We start from the raw sequence: 12,968 nt of genomic DNA on the forward strand, positions 1-12,968 counted from the left end.
TAGAACTGTTGAAGAAACGTCGACAGAAGTGGAAATCTTCTGCATCAGAACACTGAGTGATGATGCAATAAAACAAACTTTCAGTTACATTCCCTGGGTCTTATAGTTTCAGCTTTATCTCTGTCCCCTCTCCCCAGCTCCCCTATCCTTCCTACCTAGTCACTGAGAGAGAAGAAGCGAAGTCGCCTTAGGGAGTGATGTATTCTTGACCACAGAGCAGGAAGCCTTTAGAAGCCTGGGAGGCCTGCAAAAGCTCTCCCCTGGACCCAGGGGCACTGTCTCTGAACCTGAAATCCATGCAGATATTGTGAGTGTTTCAGCAAGGAGATAGGAGAAGGAAAAAAAGAGAAGCGGGAAGGGAACTCAGATGTTTGCAAACTAACTGATTGACTGTGGTACAGTCATGGTCTCCAAACAAGACAATCCCTTTGGTATAAGAAGACAAGATTAAAGCATCTCTGAGTAATTAAACATTTTAAATCCACTCCTAAAAACACTTATTTGTTCTCTGACAATTGTGAAAGTCGCTCAGCTGTGTCCGACTCTTTGGAACCCCACGGACTATATAGTCGATGGAATTCTCCAGGTCAGAATACTGGAGTGTATAGCCTTTCCCTTCTCCAGGGAATCTTCCCAACCCAGGGATGGAACCCAGGTCTCCCACATTGCAGGTGGATTCTTCACCAGCTGAGCCACCAGGGAAGCCCAATACTTACTTTGTATATTGTTTAAATGTACACACTATTTTTAAAATGATTACATGTAGGGACTTTCCTGGTGGTCCGCCCTGCAATGCAGGGGATGTGAGTTTGATCGCTGGTCGGGAACTAAGGTGCCACGTGCCGTAGGCCAATTAAGCCCACACTCCACAACTAGAGAGTCCACGTGCCAGAAGATAGTGAGTGCTGCAACTAAGACCTGATGTGGCAAAATAAATAAAAGAAAATTTTTAAAAATTAATACATGCAGATAGTTTAAAAATAACAAACACATATTGGGGTAAATATGCAATTAAAATTTTTTTTTCTAACTGTTACAAGACTGTGGTCAAAACTTGGATAGCCTTTGTCTAGATAAACACTCAAGAAACGCTATGCCTTCATTGGGTCTATACTTTGGTTTACTATTATTGTTGCTGTCATTACTCATCACCTTCACAAAAGCAATATATATTGATTATAGAAATTAAGACACTACAGAGGAATTGAAAAGAAAGGGAAAAATCACCTGTAACTATTTCTAAAATAGCTTGGTGTCTGTTGTCTGTCACTGTCCTAACCACATAAATAATATTTCACAGGTACATGAATATCTATGTATATACAAACTATGAGCTTTCCAGGTGGCACTAGTGGTAAAGAATCTACCTGTCAAAGCAGGAGACACAGGAGATGAAAGTTTGTTTCCTGGGTCAGGAAGATCCCCTGGAGGAAGAAATGCCAACCCATTCCAGCATATTCACCTGGAAAATTCCATGGATTGAGGAGCCTGGTGGGCTACAATCTATGGGGGTTGCAAAGAGTCAGACACGACTGAGTGAGCACATCCACATGCAAACAGTAATTTTTCAAAATTCGCATCATGCTATAGTGACCGTTCTATATCTTTCCAGTTAATAATAAATTATGAATATGTTATTCTCGAACAAAATTTTAATTATCTATACACTAAAATTTGCATATAAATTGTGTACTATATTTGAACCAATTCCCTATAGCTGAATATTGAAGTTTTTAAAAATGTCTTGCTATTTTAATGCCTGAGGATCAGACATGGAGGCCTTTGGATGCCAAGCAGAATGAACTAGATTGTATCCTGTGGATCAGTCATTCTCAGGGGAACAGTACTACACCTCCAGGGACTATTCTGGGAGTTCAGGCAGATGCTTTTGGTTTTCTTGATGTTTGGGGGTTGCTACTGGTGTTTAGTAGCTTGGGCACCCAGATCCCAGCTGCCTGCTATGTGCAGAGCAGTCCTGAGGCAGAAAGAGCTGCCCCACGTCCTGCAGGACTTTCAAATGTCCTGCTGGCAATGCAGGAGGAGCCCAATTACAGTTATCAGGACCCTGTTTCACAAGCAAATGCAAACTATTCTATGCCCGTTTTAAATAAACACCAAGTTTTCTACTGTCATGTAAATCAAGGAGAAATGTTTTCTTCAATGCTTTACCAAGAGTTGTGTGCCTTTTTTTGAAAATTATGGGGCCTTCCCCAGTGGTCCAGTGGTTGAGACTGTGCTTCCAGTGCAGTGGGCATGGGTTCAATCCCTGATCAGGGAACTAAGATCCCACATGCCGCACAGCACAGCCAAAAAGTAAAAATTAAAAAAAAAAAAGAAAAGAAAATTATGTCACTAATATCATCACCCCATTCCTATTATTTGCATCAGTAACATCACCAACTTTTAAGAGTCATATTCATGGTGATTCTAAGAGGATGTGTAAGGATCTTATCACTTCCTCATTTCTAATATTGTTGTGCCAAATGTTTATGTAATAAAATACATATCTTTAAAGATTATTATTCCTTCATATGACCAGTAAGGCCTTCTGCTACCTTTTACAAAATTCCACGTGCGGAGGTCTTATTTTGTATTGGTTTCATCTTCAGAGAATAAAGAGAATATTAACAGAATTTATGTATGTATGTATACAGGAAACTAATAAAATATTGTATTTCAAATATAAAAAAAACCAGAATTTATTATAAACAGCTGTTGGTGGTCAATTGGGTGAAAAGCTATGACTAGAAGAACAAGGAAAGCATTCAGAGGCCTTCAGTGGGAAAATGAGGAGATAAAACAGGGCAGCAGGTATGACTGTGTGGAGAGAAGAAAAAATAAACAGCAGACAGAGACCAGAAAAGATGCAAGAACAATCTGCTCAGGGAACTAATGAAGACCTAGAATGTCGCAATGCCTGAAAAAAACCAAATAGAACAGCTCTAATGGAGGACAGCTTAAAAAGGAGTCTGGAACTCAGTGGATGCACACAGTGTCAGAGAGAGGCTGTCACAGCAGCAGGAGAGTGACTGTGCTCTCAAAAAACAGTCTCACATGTGCACATGAGCGTACACAGATACACACACACTTACACCCCTAGACACTCAAACTCCAGGTCCATTACCAAATAATCTTTCTCCCCTCCTCCTGCCAGAGGGAAGACTTCTCACGCCACTGATTCTGAAATCTGACAGCTCCGTCTGACACGAGTCTGACGCAGAGGGGCAAAGCCTTATTTGGTTTATTTATTTGTTTGTGATTCTCCAACCAAGATAAACCCCAAAACAAATTTCAAGTGTACTTTAAATACACTCCAGGTTATCAATCACACGCTTGCATTCTCATACTATGGTAAGCATGAAATCACATAGATCATCAATAGATATATATATGCCTCCCTGCCTTGCCAAATTCACGCACATACATGCACGCCAAGAAAAGGCTAAAAGGAAACTAAAACTGAGCACCCATGACGATTCATCTGTAGCATACATGTTTATGAATCAGAAGAAACCAGAACAATTAAAATCAGATGATACTAGACTTGGCAAGGGCCCCAAGGTTCTAGCTGGCAGAAAAGTGTTTCCAAAACGAAAGGACAGAGATTGACAGATGTTAATCACGAGAGCACAAATGCTGGCAAAAACTGCAGGGAGAAGAGACGGCCCTGATTCATTAAGATGAAAACTGTATTATGTGCTGATTTATCTGATTGTAATTTATATACCCATCTTGATTTCAAATTTTCTGAGACTAGATCATGTAAATATTTCTTTAAACAAAGGAAGAGTGAGTCTACAGTATCCCCAAACATAAAAGGGGCTATCTAGTTGTCCTGATCCATGCCCATGCAACGGTCCATAAAAGATGAACAGGACCTTCTCGTGTGCTTTTCTTAACAATCAGAAAGAGAGAAGAATGGCCACCACATTTTTCTCAGCTGTTAGCAATTATCCCCCACATCACCAAACAATGCCTGATGCGTTCCATCAAAGCAAACAATGTCCCTGGAAATATCATGATTAAATTCTCACACCATTTAGCTCTTGTTTCTTTTTGAGTCACTTACCATCTGAAATGTATTCTTTAGTACTTTCTCATTTGCATTGTGTGACGTATGAAAGGCAAGACAGATCCTGCCTGAAATGGCCCATGGAGGGCTTGTTTAGGCAGAGGCACAGGTAAGTCTGTCCATCTCTCCCCATCTCTGCTACCTGATCGCAGGTTCAATAAGAGGTAGAGTATTTATATATTGGGTATGTACTGTGATACCTTGCAGGAGACTAAATGAGCCAGGAATAAACAATAAGTGACTTGAGGCAAAAGAAGATACAGCAGGTAAGGCTCCAGGTGGCTATGGCTTAAAGGTCATGATCTTCCCACCTCCACCTACCTAGGCACAAATTCCAAGCACTTCGTCGTGGGAGATGGGCCTCCATCTGCGCACGCCTCTCACCTGCTGCTCTCACCCTGCCTTCAGCACTGCCCCCCACCCTATTCTGTTGGTCTTCCACCACGCCCTCCTCTCTTGAGCCTCTGGGCCATCATGCTGTGATTCTTCCTGGAACACACCTGATTGGCAGCTACTTACTATTCAAGATTCCAATCTACTGTCACACACACTAGGGTGATATCCTCTCTCTCTGCCTTTATAGGGTTTCTCTCCATCTAGGCACCTATGAGTTACTTTGTGATGATCTCTTTACTCGTCTGTGTCCTAGAATACGAGATTCCCAAGACAGGGACCAAGTCCCTTACGTGTGTATCTCCCGGGCCAGGCACAGTGAGCACCTGACTGGAAAGCTTTTCCTTTTCTTCTAGAGGGCAAGGAGAAGGGGTATCATCCCTCGATGCTATTAAAACTATCATTGATGTCCCCACTGGGGGCAGAGAGGGGTTTGCAAACAGGAGCTATTACTGTCAGGCTCCATAGAGCTCGCTCACTGTACTGGAGAGGGAGCAGGCAAGGGATACAGGGCTCCTGGCGTGACGGTACCCAAGAACTTGCCCTTTACATGACACGCACACACTGCCCAGGGGACGCTCATTCAATTCACTCTGCACTCTGTCCATGCAGCGGGGAGGTGGGGTCACGGATGGTCGACTTGGGAGACTTCAGAGTTCTTGGAAACGTGGGTTAGGAGGATGCTCCCTGGCAGGGCCATGCTGCGGAGGTCCAGAAGGGCCACAAGAGTGCCCAAGGCTTCTCCTCACTCTGGATGGCCAGCCCTCCCCAGCTGTGTGTGAAGGTTCCCCGCGGCATATTCAGTTCGATGGTGAGCTGAAATTCATTGCTGGCATCTTTCTTTTTTATCACGTTAGTCCCTTGGGCAAAAGATGCAGGGTCTTTGTTGACAGAAAGAACAGAAAGTCTCACATTCACAAAGGGGACCAGATTTAGACTTTAAGGTTACCTTCCAGTGAGGTCATGCAAACAGTCACAGACAAGCACAGTGGAGATGAAGAAAGAAGCCATTCATTGTATGACATTAGCCACTGCCAGATCACATGCTCTGAAGCGCACCGTGAACTAGAACTTCTCATAAATCCTACAGGCATTTTGCAAACAGCACAATTATTTTGAATTTGTGTGTGTGTGTCAAGTGTGTTGGCTGGTTAAATGTAAACAATGCTTATAACCGTTTGTTTGGCATGTGCTTAGCTTTTAATATACTCAGAACCAAGTCTCTAGAACTTCAAGAAGATCTTGCCAATCTGGAATTATTCACAAGTTCAATAGACAATGGACATTGGATCTATTTCATCAGAAGGAAAGATGTGATGTGCTTATTACTCACCAAATGAAGTTTTGCCCAGAACTCAGGTCCTTCCTCCATCTGTCTGAGGCTCGGTGGAATGTACCAAAAGCAAATATTGGCATATTCAGGCTGAAGAGGAAGAAAGTTTGAAAGCTGTTAATTAATCTTAGAATGCAGTTCAACTCTCAGCTAGTTTCTCTGAGTCATCATATGTGTCTTACGTTGGTAACATCAGAATCTGATTTAGACATCCATCCTGCCTTACTTTTGGTAACAGCTTAGTGGGAAATTTTCTTCTCCACTGGTGTATCCAGAGAGTGCTATTTCCTCTGGGTATGGGGTGAGCACAAGATCAAGAATAAACACAATGAAGTTAGAAGCTGACCCAGCGCAGCTCTAACTAAGCATTAGTTACAATGCCTGACACGCAGACACCCAGAGGTGCCCTCATTTGCCCCTCTTTAATCCTGATGGTTAAGTTATCACCCACATCTCCTTCCAACAACTCCTTCTCTACTTAAGGTAGCCAAAGTTGTCTTCTATTACCTGCTATACTTGACAAATGCAAAATCACCAATTACCTGTGAGTTGATAACACATGACATACTCGGGCTTCACTTAACCAGCCTTGCTGTGACCCTGATCAATATCGCATCAGAAGAAGAAAAACAAAAAGAGCATCACCTTGACTCCTGACTCTCAAGGATCAGTATCGGGAAGGGTGTAAGTCCACTCGAGACCTTGCTCACAGTGCACTTCAGCCCCTGGGTTCAGAACCCCCAGATTGCACTTCAGTCCATCACAGAAATGGCTGAAGAGCTGGCATTTTCAGAAGCCTTTCAGGAGACTTCAGTGGTGGTTCAGTGGTTAAGAATCCACTTTCCAGTTCAGGGAACATGGGTTCGATCCATGGTCGGAGAGATCCCACATGCCTTAGAGCAACTAAGCCCGAGCGCTGCAACTACTGGGCCCACGCACCACAACGGAAGATCCCACGTGCCTCAACTAAGACCCGATGCAGCCGAATAAATAGATTAGCTAATAAATTAACTTTTAAGAAGAAGCATCTCAGGTGATCTCAAGTGAGCTGTACATGATCTATGTTTGAGAACTTTTGGTCTAAAGTGGCCCAGTTATTTTCTCTGGTAATCTGGTTTTCTACCAGATATGCTTTGGTTAAATGTGGAATAAGGTCTCACAATAGGCTTCAGGCAGCTGTTTTCACACAGACATAAACACAGGGCCTGCTAGGGGCAATCACAGACTTATACTCCATGACCAGGTGATAACAGACATTAACTTGGGGGTTGACAATTCAGATACACCAAGTTGTACTCAGAAAAGACCACGGGTCATGCCCACCTACCTGGCACCTTCCTCATCTGATTCTTCATGCTGATAGTTTTGGAAATGACTTCCATTTTCCCACCACAAACACAGTTTGTAGGTAATAACCAGTGTCAGCATAAAGTTTCAGAGTATTTCAGAGAGAGAGGAAACGGCTATCGTCTCATCTCCTAAAATCAAAACTGGTACTATAGAGTTTGGATTTTAGTGGATTTTAAATTACAAGTGATAGCCCAGAAACATTCCCAGCTCAACAAGATAAGCTCTTGATCTGATCATCCTTTCACCCTTGAAGTCTGTAACGGGTTTATTGAATTTGACCAAAAAAAAGTCAAAAGATTTAAAAAAAAAAAAAAAAGGAGCTACAAATCTTCAAAACAGAGAGTAGCTCAAAATGGAGTACTTTGTAATTCTAGTCAATTTCCAGAAATATTTATCATGAGACTATAACAGTCTTTACAAATCTATACGATTTATACTTGGTTTTCTAATTTATGATTAATTTGGTTTTTCTAGACTAGAATGTCCTGGCCTTCAAATTATTTAATCATCTAATGTGAACAAATCTGTTGTTGAATAAATAAAGTCACTATGGTTGATTAGAAAGTAGAAAAAATGGAGTTATTATCTGTCACTAGATTCTAGGAATTTGTGTCTTTATATAAATGAAGGATTTTTTTTCCAGATACCATTTATGTTATCAATTTATTGCCTCTCAGCTCCAAATCCACCCTCTCTGTATGTCCTGCAATAATGGAGGTGGACACTATACATATTTCTCCTTGCCGTCTGGTCCGATCAGAGACTTCATCAGCAGAGGGTGCTGGAGGGGCATGGAGAAGGAAGAGATGCCTCCTCCTGGTCTCCTGGCTCATCCCACGGGGGCTCCTGCAGTGGGTGGGGCTCTCGCCAGTAGTTTTGGTGAACAGCACCAGGGGGCCCCAACAGCTTCCCCCAGCATCACACCCTGGGGTGGCTTCACCACGGCCTGGCCGCAGGTGGGCGCCCATAATGGTTTTCCCTTGCACATCCTCCATCAAGGATTTCATAGGGAAGGCTGCCAGCTAGGCGAACTTGCCTTGGATGGCTTGAGTGAGTCCAAGATTCAGCAGTGCCCTGAAACCAGTGTCCTGCTCTCCAGCACTCCAGCTGCTGGATTCCTAGAGACCCCACCGGCCTGACACCTTAGGGGATGTGCCTGCCATCCTGTGCGTCACACACACCCTTTCCAACAAAGTCTGGATCTCAGATCTGGGTGGGGGCGGCTTCTTGTCTGATGCTCCAGCTCAGTTCTAGAAGTGACGGCTGTTCTCTGCATCATCTGCTATTTCTGTATTTTTTAAGGCCTTTTTCTCTCTTATGAGGCCATCTCCCATGACTCCAATCCCCTGTTAATAATTCTTTTTTTATGGAACTCTTCACAAATCTACACATCATCCTTGTACTGGGACCATGCTAATCTTTTCTGTATCACTCCAGTTGTAATATACGTGCTGTTAAAGCAAGCATGATAATTCTTTTTTTTTTTTAATTTATTTACTTGGCTACACTGGGTCTTAGCAGGTTCTGATCTAGTTTCCAGACCAGGGATCCAACCCAGGCCCACTGCATTGCGACTGCAGAGTTTTAGCCACTGGACCACCAGGGAAGTCCCGAGCACTGTAATTCTTTACATTTCATGTTCCCACTTCAAATTATTGTGCAGTTTTTGTCTTCTTACTAGACCCTAATACATCATTAAATTAGCCATTCTCTTTCATTTGCAGGGCAACATTATGAATCATTTTGCCATAGCTTCTATCTGATTCCCTGGTGGTTTAGATGGTAAAGAATCTGCCTGGAATGCAGGAGACCTGGGTTCGATACCTGGGTCAGGAAGATCCCCTGGAGAAGGGAATGGCACCCACTCCAGTATTCTTGCCTGGAGAGTTCCATGGACAGAGGAGCCTGGTGGGCTACAAATCCATGGGGTCGTAGACACAACTGAGTGACTAATACATTATTAAATTAGCCATTCTCTTTTATTTGCATGGCAATACTGTGAATCATTTTGCAATCATTTCTATCTGCTATCACATCTGCTCAATATTTTATAATTTGGGACTTATGCCTTTTGAATCACGTTTTAAACTTTCTTCCTTCAATCAGTTTTCAGTTTAGATACTTCAGACATAACAAATCTGTGATCTCGTTGAGAATGGTGTGGCTTCAGTACTATGACATTTGAAAACTGGTGAGGCCTTTTTGACATTTCATTTCATTTCATTGGAGGAAATCTGATGTGCCATTTGGTGGAATACCTTTAAGATAATCATTCCTCAAATTATTACAACTTGAAAAAAATAAGTCTTTTTAAAAATAAACAGTAAACCTTGAATATTCACAAAGAATGTTCATATTGAGTTTTCCTGTCTCTTTGCCTATGTAGCTTTTATTTCATATAGACTTTCTTCAAGTGCCTTCAAAGTGCTAAACTGTATTTTCAGAGTAGAATTATTCACATGCCACTTAATTGCCTACATATATGAAAGCTGACCTCTTGGGTGTCTTAGGACCACATTTAGACCATATTGTCTAACATCATAACATTGAGAAGGCATAAGAAGGAATCCAAGTGTCAAGACCAGGCAGGTGATGGAAAAATGGCACAAAAAGTCTGTAGTAGTAAAAGTGTTGTCATCATTTAAAAAAATTCATTAAGATGAATTAAGATGTGTCACAAAAGAAAAGATGGGTTCATTCTACTCTGATTTTCACAGAGAAAGAAAGGAGGTATATTCCAAAAAATAAAGCCAGTGCTTTGATGTCAATTCCAGCAAGGATTACTGAGCAAATAATATGAAACTCTTGGGGGAAAAAAGGTCAATGGTCACCAAGCTGTAGTGGCTCACATTCTCTAAAACTGAGTTTTGTCAAAAGAAATTCTTCTCCTTTTCTGCAATATCATTAGGTTTTAATAAGTATAAATGTAGAATCTAGCACATAGACTGAAATGATCAATCATGCAAATATAGAATGGACAAGGGGGTCATGATGGATTTTATTTGACTTCAAGCTCACAAATTTTAAGTAACTGATTACACTACTGAAAAATTCCAAAGACAGCACTTGGTAGCACAAAGAGCCTGCGTTTTTGGAGTCACATGGATACAGTATGAATCCCAACTTCACCAGATCTTTGCTTGGACAGGTATCTGTCCAAGTGCTCTAAGCTTTAGCTTCCTAATCTATCAAATGGAGATTGCATTGTCTACCCCACAGAATTGGCTTGATGAGTAAAGGGATTATTTCCAATATTTACCATCGTATATGGCACACAGAAGGCACTCTCCTACGTCCTGACTCTTATCTGGAACTGTACTGGTAGGAAATAAGTCTTCTTCAAGTGGATGAACAGCACCATTAAAATCTCTACCAGGTGAGACACATCATTGTGCTAATTTCTACCCAAATATTAGAAGGGGACCATGAAAAAATTATAGCTTGTCAGAAGAAGGGCAACCTAAATGTTCGATTTAACAAGAAACACAGAATAGAACTTAAAATTTTTATATGTTCTAGATATAAAATGTAGAAAAAAATGACTTACTCTTAATGCTTATCTCCAGGAACTCAGACAACAGTAATAAAGCTATTAAAGATACGGTGATCAAACTGCAATGGGATGAGCACTTTAAAGAATTCATTTGAATCAGTTCTAATGAGATGGATGAAACTGGAGCCCATTATACAGAGTAAAGTAAGCCAGAAGAAAAACACCAATACAGTATACTAACGCATATATATGGAATTTTAAAAGATGGTAACGATAACCCTATATGCAAAACAGAAAAAGAGACACAGATGTACAGAACAGAATTTTGGACTCTGTGGGAGAAGGCGAGGGTGGGATGTTCTGAGAGAATAGCATTGAAACAAGTATACTATCAAGGGTGAAACAGATCACCAGCCCAGGCTGGATGCATGAGACAGGTGCTCAGGGCTGGTGCACTGGGAAGACCCAGAGGGATGGGATGGGGAGGTAGGCGGGAGGGGGATCGGGATGGGGAATACATGAAATCCATAGCTGATTCATGTCAATGTATGGCAAAAACCACTACAATATTGTAAAGTAATTAGCCTCCAACTAATAAAAATAAATGAAAAAAATTAAAAAGAAAAAAATAAAAGAAAAACTTCCTCATATCCCAAGAAACATTCCTGACAAAGCAAACAAGTTCACATGTAGAAGTCAGTGTACCCAGGGTGATGAGAAGCGCTTGGGATGAGCAGATGTCAGCGTGTGCTGAGGAGGCGTGATGCTGGAAACCGAGACAGGCATCCTTCATGAAGGGCTTCCTCGTCAGCCATGCTGGGCAGACTGGACCTCATCCTGGAAGCAACTGGAGAGTGTCAGTCCAGGGGACAGATTTCGCTTTAGCAGAGAGACCTCCTGGTGGCTGCAGTGTGGAGATGGGCTAAAAGGTCTGAGCCTGGAAGCAGGGGATGAGCTGGGAGACAGTGCCGACCGGGGGAGCCTGAACTAAGGTGGTGGCAGGAGGAGTGGAGAAGGGAAACAGTGAAGACAGTATCAAGGCTTTTAAAGACGGATTAGAGCTCTAATAAAAAAGAAACGGGGTCATAGCTCTACTGGAAAAGAATTCCACAAACTCATCTGGAAAATGAATTTTATCAAACTGTGGATAAGGAAAATGGCTACACCTCAGCTTTAGAAATGATGCATTTGAGGCTCCTGAGAGAGTCTAATTGAAAATTTCAGTACATACAAAGGATCGGAGTTCAGGAGACAAATCAGGGATGGAGACATTCTTGAGATGATTGATGACGAAGCTCTAGACATGGATAAAACATTTCAGATGGAGTGTGTAGACACAAGAAAGGACCGAGACAGAAGAGTACAGAACATTTAAGTGGTGCCCAGATGAAGAAAACTGGGTGTTCTTATAGAGCCTGAAAAGAAGAAGGCATATGGAAAGGAGAAAAACTAGGAGAGAAACCTAAAGAAGCCAAAACAGGAGCGAATTTCAAGAGGGATAAAATGGATAATGGTGCAAAATGCTGCAGAAATCCAACACGGAGATTAAAGAATGTGCATTGGATTTAGCATTTATAAGATTGCTGTGATCAAATTTAACTACATAAAAACTATGTTTAAAAAACTATAAGTTTGGTACATATACACCATGGAATATTACTCAGCCATTAAAAGGAATTCATTTGAATCAGTTCTAATGAGATGGATGAAACTGGAGCCCATTATACAGAGTGAAGTAAGCCAGAAAGATAAAGACCAATACAGTATACTAATGCATATATATGGAATTTAGAAAGATGGTAATGATAACCCTATATGCAAAACAGAAAAAGAGACACAGATATACAGAACAGAATTTTGGACTCTGTGGGAGAAGGCGAGGGTGGGATGTTTTGAGAAAACAGCATCGAAACATGTATATTATCTAGGGTGAAACAGATCACCAGCCCATGTTGGATGCATGAGACAAGTGCTCGGGCCTGGTGCACTGGGAAGACCCAGAAGGATGGGATGGGGAGGTAGGCGGGAGGGGGGATCGGGATGGGGAATACATGTAAATCCATGGCTGATTCCCAAGAGTAGGATTCAATAAGTGTTAGAATACAAATAATTAGAACTCCCTGGAAGAGGAATAAACTAAATTCTCTTACATAGGAAGTGTTCAGGCAAAAGTTGACTTCCTGTTACAAGAACTATCAAGAGAGGTTTCCTGCAGCGAACAGGCAGTTGACTAGATGTCCTTGAAGATCCTTTGTAACTCAGAAAGTCGATGAAACCTAAATAGCTCTTTCTACAGCAGAACTCAGGAAGAGAAAAACAAAAAGTTG

At 41.7% G+C, this 12,968-nt stretch overlaps 1 protein-coding gene and 1 non-coding gene across 3 annotated transcripts in view; both read right to left on the bottom strand.

Annotated features, from left to right (window-relative positions):
* Positions 1–12,968, bottom strand: part of GADL1 (glutamate decarboxylase like 1) — a 179,810-nt gene that overhangs the window by 59,105 nt on the left and 107,737 nt on the right. For both annotated transcript variants that reach the window (XM_070455301.1, XM_070455300.1), the window contains exon 14: positions 5,799–5,888. In XM_070455301.1, coding sequence (XP_070311402.1) covers positions 5,799–5,888 — 90 coding nt within the window. The remainder of the gene's footprint in view (positions 1–5,798; positions 5,889–12,968) is intronic.
* LOC139031362 (U6 spliceosomal RNA) lies at positions 8,509–8,611 on the bottom strand. Its single transcript, XR_011483834.1, has one exon. It is a non-coding gene; the product is annotated as a U6 spliceosomal RNA (small nuclear RNA).

This window comes from Odocoileus virginianus, chromosome 26, assembly GCF_023699985.2.
Source record: "Odocoileus virginianus isolate 20LAN1187 ecotype Illinois chromosome 26, Ovbor_1.2, whole genome shotgun sequence".
Taxonomy (NCBI): domain Eukaryota; kingdom Metazoa; phylum Chordata; class Mammalia; order Artiodactyla; family Cervidae; genus Odocoileus; species Odocoileus virginianus.